This window comes from Gymnoscopelus microlampas (assembly GCF_963454915.1).
Source record: "Gymnoscopelus microlampas genome assembly, chromosome: 20".
NCBI classification, from domain to species: domain Eukaryota; kingdom Metazoa; phylum Chordata; class Actinopteri; order Myctophiformes; family Myctophidae; genus Gymnoscopelus; species Gymnoscopelus microlampas.
Window position 1 is genome coordinate 21,176,172 of NC_139957.1, and position 20,458 is coordinate 21,196,629.

General features: G+C 41.6%; 1 protein-coding gene across 1 annotated transcript in view; it reads right to left on the minus strand.

Moving 5' to 3' along the window:
* Nucleotides 1-3,611: 3,611 nt before the first annotated feature.
* Nucleotides 3,612-20,458, minus strand: part of tnika (TRAF2 and NCK interacting kinase a) — a 119,658-nt gene continuing 102,811 nt past the window's right edge. The window contains exons 27-33 of the mRNA XM_084044844.1: nt 19,307-19,450; nt 18,600-18,734; nt 18,258-18,358; nt 17,325-17,474; nt 12,993-13,152; nt 8,904-9,043; nt 3,612-7,855 (exon numbers count right to left, since the gene is read on the minus strand). Coding sequence (XP_083900970.1) covers nt 7,772-7,855; nt 8,904-9,043; nt 12,993-13,152; nt 17,325-17,474; nt 18,258-18,358; nt 18,600-18,734; nt 19,307-19,450 — 914 coding nt within the window. The 3' untranslated portion in view covers nt 3,612-7,771. The remainder of the gene's footprint in view (nt 7,856-8,903; nt 9,044-12,992; nt 13,153-17,324; nt 17,475-18,257; nt 18,359-18,599; nt 18,735-19,306; nt 19,451-20,458) is intronic.

The following is a 20,458-nucleotide window of genomic DNA, read 5'->3' on the forward strand; positions in this document are numbered from 1 at the left end:
GGGTCCAGAGTGTAAACCGAGACAGTGGGTCTGTGTGCATGTGTCCTCAGGTAATCATCAGTGAAGCCTCCACATTGATCACGCTGTGTCCACGTTCTAATCTGCACACACACACACACACACACACACACACACGCACACACGACACGCACACCCACGCACACACACACACACACACACACACACACACACACACACACACACACACACACACACACACACACACACACACACTCACACCTACAGATTATTAAAGGACATGCAGAGATGCACATGCACGCACATGTCTGCTGTCAAAAAATAATTTCCTATGAATACACAACCTGTAGATAAGAAAATCGATATCTGCCTGCAAAGCATTAAAAAGAATAATCAATCACAGCCATTAAGCATTTTACTAGGTGACCACCTCTCCAACCCAGCTAAACCTTTGCCAATAGAAGATATTTCCGCACACCTAGATATATGCATTATAAAGTGAAACACGCATAGATCTAAGTGTGTGTAAATGTATTCTATCAAGTGATTTTGAAATATCTCAAATCAAATCTCAAATGTAATTTACAGTAACAGCAACATAGTGCCATGGATAATACTGATATCAAATGCAGTGTTGCTGATTTGGTTCACATGGTGTTAGCTCTCTAGTGAGGACATCTGGGCAGCACTTAGCTCTCCCTCTATCTTACAAATACACACACGCAGCAAAACACACAGGTTTAGGGTTAATGATATACTTCCGAGGGACGGAACAAAGTCTGAGGTTCACTGGCCTTGGATCTCTGCTGGTGCAAAAACACACACTTGCATAATAAATGGCCAGACAAGAGAGATGGAAACTAGGGGTGTGCCGATATATCGTCCCACGATATATCGTGATACGTTTTCGTGACGATATGTATCGTTTTGGGGGAAAAAAATATTGTTTAGATTTTTTTTTTTACAATCATTATAATCAGGCATGCAAACAGGCCCGAGGTGAAAAGGGTGACAACATGTTTTTTTTTTTTTTAGGTCAGGTGTCACACTATTGCCCTATTTGGATTCAAAACGGCTATTGTAGCTGAAAAGCTACAAGTTTGCATGTCTGAATAATGCAAAAACAGAATTATTTGTTTGCATTTCCTTTTTTTCTCCCCCATATATTTTCATAATAAAAAAAAGTGCGTATCATATCGTATCGAAGTTGTGAGCCAAATATCGTATCGTATCGTTTGTTGAAATTAGTGTATCGGCACACCCCTAATGGAAACAGATACACACTCACACTTACAGTAGTACAATTTACAATGTTGGCATTTAGCAGACACTCTTATCCACAGTGGCTTAAGCAGGGTGGGCATGAACTCTAGTCAACAAACTAGTTAAACTGTCAAATAAGTAGGGTCTAACTAGAAAAAAGTGCTCCTCGGAGCACAGGTCTCCGCCGGCCAGGTCAGGTGGGTAATTGTGGGCCGGCAATGTTCGAAATTCGCCAATCAGGATGGAATATGAAAAATCGGACAGACCCGCCTTGATCACATGACTATAGAGATAATAATGTGTACCGATTTGCATGTTGTTTGGACAAAATCTGTAAGAGTGAGATAAAACAACTTGTTTAGCAAAAATCTGCCTCCTGGTGGTGCATAACAGGACAATGTGATATAAGGGTGGCATGGGTGGCCGCAATCGGACTCTGCGTCTATGATTTGAGGCATTTTGTTCAAAACAAGCCACTCCTGCAAACTTTAGAGGCTAACGTTAGCCAATCCGGATGGAATATGAAAAATGGGAGAGACCCGTCTTGATTACATGACTATAGAGATAATGTGTACCGATTTGCGTGATGTTTGAACTAAATCTGTAGGAGTAATATCAAGAAATGTGTTTTGCAAAAATCGGCCTCCTGATGGCACTATAAAAGGCTGATGTGAAAAATGCAGGGCTCAAGTTTTTCCTTGGCCTCTAGGGAGTGTGCGTGCAAAGTCTCACGCGGATCTGTCCAGTTACAGGTAAAAACGCGAATCGGCCTGTTATAGCACCACCATAACGCCGATTTGAATTTAGGGTGGGATTTCTTCCTCGGCTTAGCGGCAATGTGTGTGCAAAGTTTCACGGCAATCACACACTGTGTTCATGATTTGAGGCATTTTGTTCAAAACGGACCACTCTTTGGAACACAGCTTTGGAAGCCAATCTTAGCCAATCAGGATGTAATATGAAAATTCTGACCGACCCATTTGGTTTAATGACTATAGAGATGCGGTGTACCGATTTGCGTGATGTTTGGACAAAATCTGTAGGAGTAATATCCAAAAATGTGCTTTGCAAAAATCGGCCTCCTGCTGGTGCTATAACAGGCCCATGTGAAATATTTGGGGCAGAGGTTCTGCTCTGGCATCCAGGGAGTGTGTGTGCACAGTTTCACATTAATCCGGCCAACGGTGCCGGAGATTAGCTGTCCACAGACGGACGGACGGTCGGACAGACAGGGTGCAAAACATAGTCGGCCTGGCGGAGACGACAATAAAAAGTAAAAAAGAAAAAAAAGAGCGCTCCGGTGGCGCAGTCCCTGCCCACCACCACGGAGGTTGTGAGTTCGAATCCATCGTGGTGCTTCCGGCTTTTGTCGGGCGTCTTTGTGGACACAATTGGCCTGTGTTCGGGGGAGGGAAGCCGGGCGGGGAGGCTGATATTTTTTCACTGCATGTATTCCTACGGGCTGGGGCGGCACCTGTCAGCAGGGAGTGTTGGGCGGGAGGAGCAGCGCGAAGGCTCTACGTTCTCCTGGTGGGGGCTCCTCACTGGCAGGTGAGTCAGTAGTGTACAAACAGCAGTGACAACACAGAAATGTGTGTGGGGAGGAATGAATTGGTAAAACGACTAAATTGGGGAGAAAAAGGGGGTAAAAAATAATTGGCTACTCTAAATTAAAAAACAAACAAAAAAAAGTTGTAGACCAGCTAAAGTTTGAAAAAGGCTTCAGATAGAGTCCATATGCATCAGATGTTGTTAATAGCCATTAGAAAAAAAGTTCATCAGTAGTGATACAGGGTGGATAACATGTTTGTCCCCCCACCCCATCAAAGAATATAAGATAAGATTTCTATATTTGTGCCTATTTAATTGATTGCACATGCACAAATTGGTCTCTGCAAATGTGTAAATATTTGTGTGTAAATATAATCTATTGATTATTGTTCACTCATGCAGAATTTGACAGGAACCTTGGAATAATCTTAGCCTCCTCAGGGTATGATCATTCCCATCATCAGTTGTTTGCACAAATTAGTTATTTTGTCCACAGACATACATACACTAACACACATGGACACAGCCAGGACAAATTACAATACCATAAAGTGCTGTGGGTAGGTTAATTAAGCACAGGTCATGTCTGAAGATTAAGGGAAAGGTCCTCATCGTCTAGGCTACACAAGTAACATATGAAATGCAAATCAAATATATTGTACACATTCCATTGCGATGTGTATCTTTGAGGCACGATGTATAAATGCTACCCATCATGAATACTGTATTGTGTCTTGTCTGATCGATCAGCAGTCTGATAACACAGATGGACACGCATGCATGTGCTTTATACTGACATAAGACCCCTGCATTAGAGATTAATGTTCTAGTTTCATTTATTTCTCTCTTACAGCATTTCTTTTACAAAACAAATAAACCCAAAAAAAACAGCACATTAGTTAATGCTCATTCCAGATGAAGAAAACAAAATTTAGAACAAACAAAAGGAGGAGAAAAAAAAGAATTAATTGTACAGTGTTTTATCATTTTTAAATTAGAGACCTCAGTGTGTAATGACCGCCAGCCTTACCAATGAGACGAGTGACCATCATGATGGACAAATATAGGGTTGAGGATGGACACAGATCCACGGCCTGTTGCCCACTGCCTCACACACACTCTCTCACACACACACACACACACACACACACACACACTCTCTCTCTCTCGCACGTACGCACGCACGCACACACACACACACACACACACAGGGAAGACAGCACTTGTGATCAGCATGGCTCTTTATTGCTAAAACTCTAGCCTGCTCCCTTAAACAGTGACTTGACCAGTAAACCTAACCTGCTGCTCCACATAAAGGTGGCCTTAACAACACAACAGGAAATAATGGCTTACTTTTGATACGTGTAAAGAAATAAATAAACATTTAAAATCATATTGTTATTTTGTTTTACTGTGTTGGAGAACTTGTATTGTTTGGATGTAATCTTACATGTGTTGCACTACTGTATGTATTTCTGTTAACCAAAAAACATGTTCGCTGGTCGAAACGTTTACATTTCCCAGGGTTCCCCTCTGCATCGCAACTTGGCAAATGTTATGTTTCCAAAAGGGCTGACGGAGTACTGCATGGGTTAATACAATAGCCCACTCTTAATGCAGTGTTACATTATTTAAACAATATGGGTTAATGATGGAACCGTAACAAATGACAATAAAAAAAACACTAATCTAGTACTCTTTCAAAAGTGTTCAGAGAATAAATCAAGTTATCTATAGGTCATAAATGTTAATCTCCATTACAGAGACATCATATCGTGTTAAAAAAAGAAATTGCAACCCAAGGAAAATGTGTGAAGTACAGTCAACAACAACAACAATAATAATAGTAATTTGTTGGCCGCGGTTTCATTTCATTTTTGCTTACATCATGCTAGGCACTGAACAAACAGGAGCCAAAAACAAAACCTGATTCATACTTTTGTTGCGTGCAGGTATAGCAGAGCTACAAGCTCACAACGGGCATCACAACATGATGTGAGCTTGTACTACACGATGCCGGCCCGCAACGAAGTATAGCCTAAATCAGTGGTTCTCAACCTTTTCTGGATCAGGGCCCACTTGAAAATCTTCAAGTGTTCGTGGCCCACCCATCTGCCGAAAGGCTACCGTGTTACGTGGTCAAATGGGTGGACCACATGCATTTTCAGAGCATGTTTATGTTTCGGCTCGAAACACAATTAATAATATACTTTAAGCTCCTTTTTTTCTGTATAAGAATGAAAACACGTTTTTTTCAAGGTTTTACAGAAAGAAATATACATGAAATAGTGTCTTTATTGTTTTTAATTATTTAGTGATAAAATCTTAGTGTTTTGCAAATTATTTGCGGGCCCGCTAGCAATATCCTCGTGGCCCACCAGAGGGCCCCGGGCCAACAGGTTGAAAACCACTGGCCTAAATTAAACATAAGAAGTGGTCAGACAAGGAAGGAGCGTGACTGGAGGATGCCTTGTACACAGTACAATACAGGTTTAATGTAACTCTTAAAATGTAAGAATTTACCAGTTTACAATTTCAGAGTTAAATTAACTCAGAATTTTGCCTTGTAGGCCTTCAAGTGCTTTCACACTACGGATACAAGTCAATATCTCAGTTAAAGATGATATTCTATATACTCCGTTTACACACATCCTCACACTGTAAAAAACAGAGTGTTAATTAAACTCCCGAGAGTGTATTAATGCGACCCATTAATGGGTGCCATTTGTACAATCTTGGGAGTTAAATTAACAGGTTTTTCCTGTGCAGAGCTTGTTCACGAATAGAGCAGCATACCAGAATATTGTTGCTTTCCGGCAGAAACCTCTTATCTCTTATATTTTAACTTTTTATGTTTTTCGTATATTAATGCCCTTCTTCCTCATACTACAGTGTCACACAAAAGAAGCAAAAATAGCCGATCTATAGCTGATCAGCTATTTTTGCATTTGAATCCTGAAAAGCAACAGTTTTGGACACATGAGGTTTTCACCCGACGGCAACGATATTCTCAATTTCACCATGGAAAAGGACAGACTTCTAAACCCAACAATACATGGAAAACGCTAGTTTTATGTGCTAGTATGCCTGCTAAGACGGCATGTTCATGCTATCCCAGCATCCCCCCTGTCTTAATCAGGTTTCTCTACTAAAATATGAGCTCATCCAGGCTTAGGCTCGATTTATACTCCATCGTACAATGCGACACAGTCGTACGACAAAGTATAAATCAGGCTTTACTGCTACATGTGTACGGTGGTCTCTTTCAAATACTCGTTTTGGAGAACCGGGGTTACGAAAGTAACCTTGTGTTTCCATTATACAGGGCCCTGAAGACCACAGCATCCAGAACCATGTTTGTGCATGTAAATATAACCCAATGACACTTTCTCAGCGCCAGGGTGAAGTGAAGTTCGTGCACACAGACAATGTGGCTTTATTCTTTTTTTATCTGGACACTTATTTCGATGTCTCGTTTGGATGCTGATGTCGCTGATTCAGATGGGAACGTCACTTCTCTCTGTTCTGTTCTGTCTCTGGCATTTCACCATACAGTCCCACACATGCACTCGAGGGCATGTGTAAACACTTACACACACGCACACACACACACACACACACACACACACACACACACACACACACACACACACACACACACACACACACACACACACATGTGCGCACTCCTGAATCATAGATATATAGATGTGCTGTACAATTCAACAAGTTTTGGACACTGAGAGTGCCTCCAGACTGTTACACAGGGAAGAACAAACGAGAAGAAAAGAAAGAAGGAAAAAAATAAACATTTGTGATGAACAGAATGACGCTCTCATTTGTTCATGTTAATGTTACAGTATATCTGATGCAGCACCTTCAGAGTTTTTAAAAGTCTTGAGAGTTAAGGAGAGAGGGATCGAAGGTGACAACGGGATGAGGAAGAGTCATAGGGAGGGAGGGAGGGAGGGACGGACAGGATCTGGGTGGCGTGTCGATGCCATCTTAAAGGGACGCAGGTTTCATCTTTGCATACGGTCGCCCCACCACCACCCCTTCCTCCCTCTGACAACACAAACAACACAACCAAATGTGCGGTCAGTCTCCAGTGTCCGACAGAGGGAGAGGATGGCGAGGAGAAGTGAGTGAGGAAGAGGAGGAGTAGACGATGGAAGTCAAATCAGGCAGTCCCGCCAGGTTTCATGGGGGGACCTGACTCGAGGTCCCTCCCCTCCACTCAAATCGCACGGCCATGTTGTCTAGTTCTATACTACTCTAACTGTATGTCCACATGAAATGGGATGTATCTATTCTTCCCATTGTGGGATGGGGGAGATGGATAGAAGGACACTGGAGGAGGGGTGGAGGTGCCGGATAAAGAGAGGAGCCTCGCCGGAGAGGAGGTAGGACACAAGGAAAGGTAGAGACAGGGGAGAGAGAGGGGTATAGGTGTGTTTCTACAGTTGTTGAAGACTTTTGAATGCACTGGTTCATTGAAAATGAAACACAGAGAGAAGGAGTAACAGAGAGAGAGAGAGAGAGAGACATAGCGACAGAGAGAGAGACAGAGAGAGAGACAGAGAGAGAGAGAGAGAGAGAGAGAGAGAGAGAGAGAGAGAGAGAGAGAGAGAAAGAGAGTGTAGATAGCCAGTGGCACCAGTATCGCCAGTCACTTGTGCAGTGATGGCATCTGTTTGACCCAACAGAGTATCCATAGTAACATATCTCTTTAGTTAGAATCAAGTCTTTGTTTATTTGTAGTTGATTTTGTTTTCTTCTCTACGATATCTTTGACATTTTTCTTTTTTTTTTTTCTACAGTGTTTTAGCCTCTCCAGTGTCTCAAGAGTTCAAGTTCTGGCCTTTCTAAGTCCATCGGTCGATTTGATTGGCGAGCGATAAGCCTCGGGGCTGAGATGGATTGCTAGGCTGGCCAATGGGGTCTGAGTGAGGCAGCATGGGGCCAGTGGGCGTGCTCTTCACCAATTCATCATGGAGTTCCTGTTGAGGGTCATGAAGAAGACCTGGCTACTTCCTCCAGAGCGGACCGACGCGAAGAACACCTGGACACACATTAAAAAAAAACATGGATTACAGCTGTGCATATCGTTGCTGTCGGCTGGGAAGTCCAAAACCGTGAAACAGAGCCATGGCTCAACGTCTCGGCCAAAAATACGGTATAAGACCACTTTCTTTTTTTTCTACCAGAACAGCTTTTTCAGTCACATTGTTCCCCTCATGCTAAATGGTGAAATGTTTTAATTTATACCAGATCTATATGACGGCAATATTTACTGTAGGACGTTACTGCCCAGCTTGAAAAAAAAACCAAAAGCAAACAAACAAGAAAACATTTTGACTGATAAATCAAATTCTGCAGTGTGCATATTTGTGCACAGCGTTGCTCGCAGAAAATAACCAATTTTCTTTGATCAGTTATTTTCAACAAGCCACACTGTCATATAATACTGTACTGGGGGGGGGGGGGGGTATTTGGTGTACTGTAGATGGAGAAAAAAAGCGGTCCAAGCACAGACCCAACTCAAGTCTGGTTTAGTAATTCCACTTTACTTAACTAACTTTAACTTAACTAGTAAAAGGGTTCTAGTGGTTACGGTGGACCAGTGACAGTGGTGGAAAACGTACTAAAATTACTTAATTAAGTAAAAGTATCAATACTGCAATGTAGAATTACTCTGTTACATGTAAAAGTCCGGAATGAAGAATTTATTTGTGTAAAAGTACAAAAGTATTGGTATCAAAATGTACTTAAAGTACCAAAAGTAAAAGTACTAAAATGTTTGAAAATAGCAGATCTACAAGCTCACAACAAGTAGTGAGCTTGTAGATCGGCAATTTTCAAATAGCCTAGGTATACAAAACGTTTATATTTATATTTTATATTTGCAAAGTAACTAAAGTTTTCAAATAATTGTAGTGTATCTCTTGTCTGAGATGTAGTGGAGTAGAAGTAAAAGTACTGACAATTGGAAATACTCCACTGAAGTAAAAAAAACACAGCAAAATTGTACTTAAGTACAATACTTGATTAAATGTACTTAGTTACTTTACACCAGTGACCAGTGATAGTGTGTCACATCGCCAGCTCACCTTGTCATTTCTTTCACAGAGGAACTTCAGTCTCTGGGCTCTCTTGTGCATGAAGACTCCGTCCAGGTGGCCAGTCTCCACTGAGCGGATCTCAATGGCTTTCTCCCCCCACCCCATGATCTGGTTCGAATGGATGTATGCTGGAAAAGAGACATGGGTCAGTGAAAACTCATTTCTATAATCGGAAGCTAATTTATGTTTATTATTTTTTCTGTTCTTATTCCCTATTTTACTGTATGATTATGTACAAGATTTATTATCACTATGCAACTGTTTTTGAATGAATATGATATCATTTTGTCACATCAGTATGGTAGAGTATGTTAATACAATATAACTTGTACAATTGGGGTGGTTGTATTTTGTCTCCCTGCTCTTCTATTGAGACATTTAGATCGTGTCAAAGGTCACGTCTCACCAAGACACAGGAGCTCACACAAATTTTGACCTGGCGGTCAAGATTCAATTTATTCCCTGGGCAAGCAGGCAGGCTTCGTCATTAGCTCAATGGTAAAAATGTCAGCACTTGCGCTGGAAACCGGGTTCAAATCCAGGGTAGAAGAGGAAGTGCAGCATTAAGAATAAGAACAATTTATTTTAATCTAATTGTCATTCATTTCTTGACACCATTTCTGGTGTGAAGCTTGGAAGACTTTTCTAGGATCAGTTGAAAATTGCAGATAGGTGCTCTTTGACCCATTAAGACCTGGAACGCATCTGTGTCATTTTAGATTTCTTTGGCTATTTTTGAAAAATCTTGGGGGAAAAAAGTTAAGTTTTTTTTCCAAAAACTGTTTAGATTTAGATTTTTTTTTAAAGAATCGCCTCAGGTCTTAATGGGTTAATGGTGGTTTAGAAGGGGGGTAAGGAGTCACACTTTTTTTGATGGCTGTTGGTAGGGCATTCCACATTTTGGTGGTATAACAGTAGAACAAATTTGACCCCATGTTTGTGCCGAATCTGGGTTGAACGAGATCAGTGGAGCTCCCTCTGTAACCTGATCAGTTTGTTTTGAGGTGTCTGAAGTTTTGCTTTTAATGCATTTGTGGTGCTAGAGTACCATGAGGTGCATACATAGTCAAAATGACATTGGAGGAGTGCTCCAGCTAGTGTCCGCAGTGCATTCCTACCAGTGGTGGAAAAAGTACTCAAATTCTTAAGTAAAAGTACCAATACTGCACTATAGAAATACTCTGTTACAAGTATGAGTCCAGAATAAAAAATGTACTTGAGTAAAAGTACAACAAGTATTGGCATCAAAATGTACAAAAGTTAAAAGTACTAAAATATTTGAAAATAGCAGATCTACAAGCTCACAACGCCTCGCGATGCGACGCGTTGTGAGCTTGTAGATCGGCCATTTTCAAGTAGCCTATGTATGAAATAGGGCTAAAGTGGTTAATGTATGTTTCATAACATCATAATTGATATCTGCAAAGTAACGAAAGTTTTCAAATCATTGTAGTGGAGTAAAAGTACAATATTTGCCTCTGAGATGTAGTGGAGTAGAAGTAAAAGTATTGGAAATTGGAAATGCTCAAGTACAAATACCTCAAAATTGTACTTAAGTAAAGTACCTAAGTAAATGCACTTAGTTACTTTACACCACTGATTCCTCCTGACCAACGAGGAGACCTAGCCTCGCGTGGCCAGGCTTTATCACTGCGTGGATACGAGTCTGGTGCTTCCACGAGGAAGATCGTTTTCCAAGGGGCGGGATCAAAACAATGGCTCTGAGTCTGGACGCAATTGGTTAGACCTACACCCAACTACCAATTACAGTCTCCCAATGACTCCCATATTTGAATACTGGGCCCTGATTGGTCACCCCAGACTTCGGGAGCAGGAAATGGATTCACAACGGAGCGGTGCCAGACCCAAATCGCAGAAGGCAATCTTTTTTTGTTGTTGCACTGGCAGATTCATCTGGTCCCAGGCTAGAGGAGACCCTCCCCTTGATTCTTTTTGTTGCCATTCTTTCACTGGAAAGATTGTTCTTTAACCCATTAAGACCTGGAACTGTGTCATTTTTAGATTTGAGCTAAAAAGCATGATTTTACACTTTGGGCTATTCAAAAATAGCAGATATACAAGCTCGTAGCGCGGCACTCGGTGCCGCGCTACGAGCTTGTAGATCTGCTATTTTTGAAAAATCGTGAAAATGTGAGTAAATCTTTGAATATATATATTTTTAAAGCGAACATTTTTAACTCAAATCTTTGCTTCTGGGGGTCTCTGCCTGGAACAAAATATTTTGATGGGGTCTGTGGCCAAATACATATAATTTTGGGGGTCCTTGACATGAAAAAGATTGAGCACCACTGATATAGAAACATACGTTTTTCAGAATACTGTTGAGATTTAGGAGACATGTAGAATCGGCTTCAGGTCTCAATGGGTTAAAATACAACCCAGGTAGGTAATTTACTATTTTCTTGCGATAACATTTGACCGTAAATTCTTTGGCCTTACTTAATTTTTTTGCACCCAAAAAGAATGGAATCAGTTTGTTTTGCCCAGTTACGCAGATCGTAATCAAACGCAGAAAACCAATCTCATAGTCTATACAAACTAAATCCTGCCAGTCTAATAACAGATTTAGCTTTTTCTACTTTTCTAAAGCACTTCCTCTGTAAGTCAATCTATGGATAAGACTAAGAACATCTGTGAAATAAGTGCATGAAAGTAAGTACCACTGGCTGCCAGAGGATGGCAGTAAAGCACCACAATTGCGTCTATTCGCTCCCAAAGAGGAGGTTTTCAATGTCAGACTACTGAGACTTGTCCTTAGACCAGGTCAACGCCATGCTACAATCTTTATTTTTGTCTGTACAATGACAATTGTTCTGGGTGAAGTTACTCAAAAGCTAGCATGGTTATATTTGAAAAGTCTACCATCATCAATATCATCTGGCTATGAATGGTTAAACTGGGAAGCAGACATGAAAAAGATACCACATTAGTCAATGCTGTCTTTACCTCTGATCTTTTAGCAGGAACAATGATACACCAACTGACTGAAAATGGTGTTTAGTTCTAAAATGCTGCTCACATGAGTAAGCAATGGCAGGGAAACTACAGTTTCTTTCCACATCATGTCTATCCTCCTCCTCAATGTTGTTCTATAACTTATTGATAATCAAAACATATTATGTATTTGTTATTCCATTCTCTCTCCCTCTACTGGTCTGGAAGACTTATGGTAGTGAGAGTGGGGTTTGGATGTAATTCAACTTTAAATGAACACCCATAAGCCCAGTTCTCCGAGACCTCCCCTTGCTATGATCTGCAACACATTCATTGCTACCAATTGCCCCCCCACACACACAATGCCTCTGAAAAAATGTTAAACTTCTGTTTTGGTGGGTTGCCTTTCTGTTGTTGTTGTATTCACTGGAATTGGAAATCAATGTGCCCTCCTTGTGCTAAATCCATTAGGGCCCATGAAACCTATTCTACCAACAATACAACACAAAAATCATTGTCGAAACACGGGAAACAAAGGATTTATGTTTGATGGGTCAAACTTTTCGTATGAAAACAAGGCTGCTTAGAATCCCGCCCATCGTGTCAAAATGCCCTTGAGCCAGAAGCTGAACGCCGGAGATGCATAAAACGTGAACACAAGTGCACAGATCTTACGAAAACGTAAACGTGTACCAAAACAAGCCCAAAAGAAGCGACCAGTTTTACCACTTGAGCCATATATACATCTACAAGCTCACAACGTGTGGCGATGCGATGGATTGTGAGCTTGCAGATCATCAATTTTCAAAACATCATGGAATCTTGGACTACTTTTGAAACATTTTAACAACAGAAATAGGGGGGGCGGGGTCCCTGTCACAAAATAGTTGCATATGGGGATCCGTGGACAAATACATATTAATTTGGGGGTCCTTGGCATGACAAAGTTTGAGAACCACTGGTTTAAAAAACATTAGGAAGCAAGCCCACAAAAGCAACTACACTTTAGAAACAAGCCCAAAAAAACGCAAGCACCAATATTTACAAGAGACTTTAAACAAAAAATCAAGCCCGAAGTCGCTTATAATAGGCAGACTTGGCAACACAGCTCAGGGGCCGTACCGACAGAGGTGGGCATCTCTCCCCATTGGAGCACCACGTCCTTGGTGATTCGTCCGTATGTGTTGACGTAGACACCCTCGTCCTCGTAGCACAGCAGCATCTCCATACCATCAGTTTTAGGGAGCACAACAATGGCATGGGGGGTCACCTGGCTCTGGATCTACAGTCACACACACACACACACACACACACACACACACACACACACACACACACACACACACACACACACACACACACACACACACACACACACACACACACACACACACACACACACACACACACACACACGTGTTAGAACCTTGAATGCACCCAATGAAATGATGTTTTTAAAAATAATTTCATTTTAACATTTTAACACTACAAAGGGTCAATGTGGTTTAGGGAAAATGAGGGATTAAAAATACTTTGCACTACGGGGCCTGGCTAATCACTGATTACCTGCTAATTGGATTGGCCTGGACCTCTCAAAAACTGCACAAGCACATTTGTGAACATGGCCAAACGTCAGGTCTATAAGCAGAACAGGCTGTATGTGCACATGGTAAAATCTCCACTGTTCTTTGTTTAATATTAAATGAACATGGAGGATTTTACTATGCAGCTAAAGGCTGATAATCACATTGTTTAAGAAGCCTGGTTCCATATAAAAGGTCAAACAGGCAAATATCAAGGATCCACTTTCCTTTGTCATTTAACAAAAGCTACGTGAATGTTGGGAGCGAGCGCACACACACACACACACACACACACACACACACACACACACACACACACACACACACACACACACACACACACACACGCGTATTAGCTTGAATCGGTGTGCTAATCCCCATGTCTATCCTGGAGACCCACTACGTTAAGCAGCATCCCAGACAGTCATGGGGTTGCAACTCAAAGACAGACTTAACACGTTGGACAGGGGATTAAAACAGTACTGTGGCTGACGAACAAGGTTGCAGAAAAAAAACATCTTAGCCTTGGGAGATTTCACTTTGACTGGAACTCAGCAGAATGGAATTAACTAGTTTTTAGTAGCAGTAGTAGGTAGTGCAGTTCAGGGGCTCCCAATTAGCCATAGCCCTCTTTTTATACTATATCATTTGTTTTTATAATTTGTTTTCTTGCCTCCTTTTCATTGTCTTCTTTCCAATTGGCCCTCCCTGGCGCCCAATGGCCGCCTTCACATTGAAATCCACTGCTATAGGCATATGAACACTGTATGCAGGTTCATTATTGTGTCTCAGAAAACAATGTCCCAATTTCAGAACAAGCACTTCAACCTATGTAGCCGCTGGATGGAATATTTTGCGGATTCTTGTTACCGAATGGGGGAATGGAAACAAGTGCACGTGAAGGTAGTTGTCTAGAGTGGCTGAGGCCCTCTATTGACCTTCAACACAGAATGACTGTCAAAGTGCACCTCAGCCACTGTGCTAGCCACTGTGCGTGTCAGCGCCGTCACCTAGCAACACCACTTGGGAGGACAGGACAAGATGGCATCGTTTAAAGAGGGGGCATGTGCCCTTTTGGAATGACGACAAATTGACTGTTGTGAATGTTTTGAGTGCGTTGCCACTACAGTCTCAGAACCCAACGCAGAGGCATTGAGTGACCACTTTTGAACATTCAAGCTAAGCGGCAATTTCGTCAAGTGTTGAGCGAGCGCTTGTCGAGTGTTTGGTTTGAGATCTTGCCGATTTGACATTTTCTTAAACAGGACTAGTTTTCTTTTGTCTCAGAGTATATTGCCAGCTTATCATGAGAGCTAGCACTTGTCTCGCAGCATTCAAGGTTTTTCCATTCATTCAAAAGCGTTTCCGATGCTTTGCTGGCACATCAAACATCATTCATGTCTTGTGAAGTCTCACGCGAGTAAGATGAATTCATTCCGCTAAATAGATCTTTGGGTTACGTTATCCACACATCTGAACTGTAATGAATTGTATCTTACACAGACACCTCTAAGTCTAGCTCTACTGTGGTTCCATCTATGTTTTTTTGTGTTTTTTTTTTATCAAAGCATCTATTGATCTAGCCTAACCCATTAAGACCTGGAACGCATCTGTGTCACTTTAGATTTCATTGGCTATTCAAAAATAGCAGATCTACAAGCTCATAGCGCGGCACCGAGTGCCGCGCTACGAGCTTGTAGATCAGCTATTTTTGAAAAATCGTGAAAAAATATTTTATATATATTTTTCAAAAAACTGTTTTAGATTTAGGATTTAGATTTAGAAAACATTTTAAGAATCGGACTCAGGCCTTAATGGGCTAAAGGATTGGGGGGGGGGGGGGGGGCGGATGGCAGGATGTCACCTTCATCTGTCGGGCAGATTGGAAGACGTAAGAAGAAGGAGTGAGAGAGAGAGACAGAGAAACAGAAATAGGGGGTACACGGTAAAACAATCATCACATGGTGGAGAGCATTCATGATGCCGTTGCTGTCAGGTGGAAACCTTGTACAGTAAGTCCAAAACCGTTCCTTTTTTTATTATTATTTTTTCTAAAAACGATTTAAATTTGTGCAAATCCGATCTACACACATCGCGAGGCATTGTGTGCTTGTATATCTGCTGTTTTCACTGCTTTTGTGCGACACTCTTGTATGATGAAGCAGGGCATTCATTTACAACAAGACATAAAAAGCTGGAATATGGAGATATGCATTTTCTGCCCGACAGCAACGATGTATAGATGAAAAAAACAACAACAACATTAAAATGTAAAAATCATAATGACTACAGTACAAAAGGAATGTGAGCATTCACTCTTCACTATGGTTAACCAATTTAGACCTGGAACGCATCTGTGTCATTTTTTGATTTTTGCTAAAAAGCATTATTTTACACTTTGGCTATTCAAAAATAGCAGATATACAAGCTCATATGAGCTTGTATATGTAAAAATGTAAAAATCGAGAAAATGTGTGCACATTTTTGAATATATATATATATTTTTAAAGCGAACATTTGTAACTAAAATCGTTGCTTCTGGGGGGGACCCTGGAACAAAATATTTTGAGATGGGGGTCCGCGGCCAAATGCACATAATTTTGGGGGTCCTTGACATGAAAAAGTGTGAGAACCACAGATGTAGCAACATAGATTTTTTTTTCAAAAAACTGTTAGGATTTAGAAGACATTTTGTAGAATCGGCCTCAGGTCTTAATGGGTTAATAAAATGTAAAACAAATAATAATTGGCACGCAGCATAACAAGAAGGGCATTAAGGTGCATGGGGGAACCGTTTGACTCGATACTGACCTCAGCAAAGGCTGAGATTGGCAAAGGGGACGGAAATCAATGTAGCCAGTACTGTAGCACAGTGGCAGCAAATGAAGTGTTCAGTTTCAAAATGAGATACTTGAAAGCAGCATCTACTCTCAGTGAAATGATTGATGGCGTAATATGAAAATTAAATATCATACGTCTTAGCCCATTAAGACCTGAGGCCATTCTTAAAAATGTTTTCTAAATCCTAACAGCTTTTTGAAAAAGACCGAAAACATTTTTTTTTCAAGATTTTTCAAAAATAGCAGATCTACAAGCTCGTAGCGCGGCACTCGGTGCCGCGCTATGAGCTTGTATATCTGCTATTTTTGAATAGCCAAATAAATCTAAAGTGACACAGATGCGTTCCAGGTATTAATGGGTTAAATAAATAGCAGGTAATCCAAGTCATTGGCCGAGCAACTGAACACGTTTATAGAGGGGATCGACTATGTTTTGATCCCTAACTATTATTTTATATTTCGAAACTGGGCATACTGCAATGCCATAAAAGATGGCACACTACTAATTGTTCTTCAACACTGCATTGGAATAACGCCTACACATCGTTGCTGTCAGGCAGAAACCTTATTTCTCCAAATTTAAACTTTTTAATGTTTTTTTTTTTTTTTGATATACAAGAGTGTCAAGATGAAAGTACTAAGTAGTGAAACTAGCCGAACTTGAGGTTTTAACCTGACAGCAACTATGTGACAAACAGCAAGGTGGAGGATTTTACCATCATAAATCATGCTCTTTTCATGGATGTCAACAGGGGAGCAACAAATATGCACATACACACACCTAAGATTATTAATTTATGTCACTATCTGCATAAAGAGCAGAAGCGAACGTCCTACTCTGTTATACTGAGTGTACAAAAGAACAATGCATACTGATACACAAACCTCTGTGCTCCCACACACACACACACACACACACACACACACACACACACACACACACACACACACACACACACACACACACACACACACACACACACACACACACACACACACACACACACACACACACACACACAAACACACTTACGAGAAGGGATATAGATGTCATAGGGGTTGCCTGAGTCCACGTCGATTACATGGAAGCCCACGCTTGAGCCGTAGATGACCTTTAACCTCTGACCCTCCTCCACCGTCAGGTCAACCAGCTGGGGTCGGTGCTGCAGCTCAGTGAACGACTGACCAACGGACGGACGGACGGACGGAAGGAGGGAGGGAGGGAGAGAGAGATAGAAAGACAGAAAGAGAGAGATATTTGGGGTAAATCCCAACAGTATTCTGAAAAACGTATGTTTCTATATCAGTGGTGCTCAATCTTTTTCATGTCAAGGACCTCCAAAATGATATGTATTTGGCCGTGGACCCCCATCAAAATATTTTGTTCCAGGGACCCCCAGAAGCAAAGATGTGAGTTAAAAATGTTCGCTTTAAAACAATATATATTCAAAGATTTGCACACATTTTCACGATTTTTCAAAAATAGCAGATCTACAAGCTCATAGCGCGGCACTGTGCCGCGCTATGAGCTTGTATATCTGCTATTTTTGAATAGCCAAAAGTGTAAAATATTGCTTTTTAGCTCAAATCTAAAAATGACACAGTTCCAGGTCTTAATGGGTTAAAAACGTCTACAGAGGCTGCAGCTCTCAAGACCTGAGGAAGGGCATATCCCGGAGTCTGGGAGCTACAGACTGACAAGCTCCGTCACCTTTAGTAATTAACCTGGTACGAGGAATTACCAATAGACCCTGGAGAGATGCAGAGGAAGGATGGCAATGACAGAGAGACTAATTTAATTGATTGAACACAATCAATTATTAGCCCTGAGGCATGTTGTAAAGGACTGGCTAACATGCGTGTCTGTGTGTATCCGTGTGTCCCCGTGTGTGTGTGTGTGTGTGTGTGTGTGTGTGTGTGTGTGTGTGTGTGTGTGTGTGTGTGTGTGTGTGTGTCTCACACACCTTGAAGGCCATAAACTTGTGGTAGGGTTTGGGAGCCCAGGCATAGATTTCCACTGAGTTCTTCAGGGCAATCACCAGGAATTTGATCCTCTCATATTTCACTGGAAACACAGGTATAAAAAGGGTTCAATGACAGACAGACAGACAAACTGACAATATGCACTAACGCTTGCAAGTACAAGTACGCATGCAAGTACACACACACACACACACACGCACACACATGAGTACACGCACACACACAGATGTAAAATCAAGCCCTAACCAAGCTAAAATTGAGCCACACACACACACACACACACACACACACACACACACACACACGTGCGGACACACCCTTACCGACTTTATAATGCACGCAGCCCTCCAGCTCGCCCACTGTGATCCAACCCTGTTTCTTTTCTACTTCCGGGTCGTTGTGCAATATCCTGTTCCTCAGCCAGGACAGGTAGTAAACACGCAGCTTGTTCTTCTTCCCTGAGGAGGAGGAGGAGGAGGAGGAGGAGGAGGAGGAGAAGAGGGGGGGGGCATATACATGAACTACTGTAAACATAGATAATGATAGTTTCACACAGAAGGAGGAAGTGTTGCCTGGGTTCTGTGGCTTTTAAAAATGTACTCAAATTCTTTACTTAAGTAAAAGCACCAATACTGCAATATAGAAGTACTACAAGTAAAAGTCCGGTATTAAAAATGTACTTGAGTAAAAGTACAAAAGTATTGGCATCAAAATGTACTTAACGTACCAAAAGTAAAAGTACTAAAATATTTGAAAATAGCCGATCTACAAGCTCACATGCGACGCGTTGTGAGCTTGTAGATCTGCTATTTTCAAATAGCCTAGGTATAAAATAGGGCTGAAGTGGTTACTGTATGTTTTTTATTATAACAATTTATATCTGAAAAGTAACTAAAGTTTTCAAATAATTGTAGTGGAGTAAAAGTACAACATTTGTTTCTGAGATGTAGTGGAGTAGAAGTGTGCACGTGCGTGTGTGTGTGTGTGTGTGTGTGTGTGTGTGTGTGTGTGTACTGAGTGTGAACCTAACCTGATATAGTGACCAGTACATTGAGGCCTTCCAATACATCCATCTGCAGGAATCGTCGCCTGGTGATCAGGTTGTAGACTTTGCCCTGACCACTGCGGTCCAGCAGCATCAGCCCGTTCTCTGTTCCCACTAATAGGTTCACACCTACACACACACACACGCGCGCACACACACGCACGCACACACACACACACACACACACACACACACACACACACACACACAGAGGCTTTGTCTCGTTTTTTTTTTTTTTTACATTCTCGTACAAACAAAAAACGTCCCAAAACGTCTAAACCAGTGGTTCTCAACCTGTGGGCCAGGGACCACTGGTAGGCCACCAGGGTATTGCAAGTGGAAAGATTGTGATGATAATTATAACGTTATGAGAAAAAAAATCTAAAGTCATTCTACATGGGATTATTTCTTTAACCCATTAACACATGGGGTGCCAGAACCGAAGGGTATTCGGTTTTGCAAATAATTACGCGGAGTGCCAAAACCGAAGGGTATTCGGTTTTGCTGTCTTTTTTGTTTTTTTCGTTTTTCTCCACACGGGCGGGGCTGGAGCAGCTCTGGGAGTACCCATTGTGATCCTGAGAAGGATAGGCCAAATGGATCAGCGGAAACAAAAACATGGCTCCCATCCACTTCCTGTCTATTGCCTTCTTTAAAACGCCTATATCTCCGAATCTGTTTCCGGTGGGTAAAACCGGTCATGCGCGATGCGCGACCCCCCCCCGTTGTAACTCGCGAGTGAAATGTTATTGTTGCAGGATGTAGCCAGGGTCATCGCGCTACATGAATGGATGCTTTTTTTTACGTGGATTTGCTCGTCGTGGAGTCTAGAGCTTTAAACAGCAAAGCGCAGTCAATGGGGAGAATGCTGGCACCCAACGTAAGTTGTTATGAAAAAACGCTGGCACCCAATGTGTTAAGATCAGTGGTGCTCAAACTTTTTCATGTCAAGGACCCCCAAACGTAAATATGTATTTGCGGACCCCCATCTCAAAATATTTTGTTCCAGGGACCCCCAGAAGCAAAGATTTGAGTTAAAAATGTTCGCTTTAAAAATATATATATTCAAAGAATGCACACATTTTCACGATTTTTCAAAAATAGCAGATCTACAAGCTCGTAGCGTGGCACTCGGTG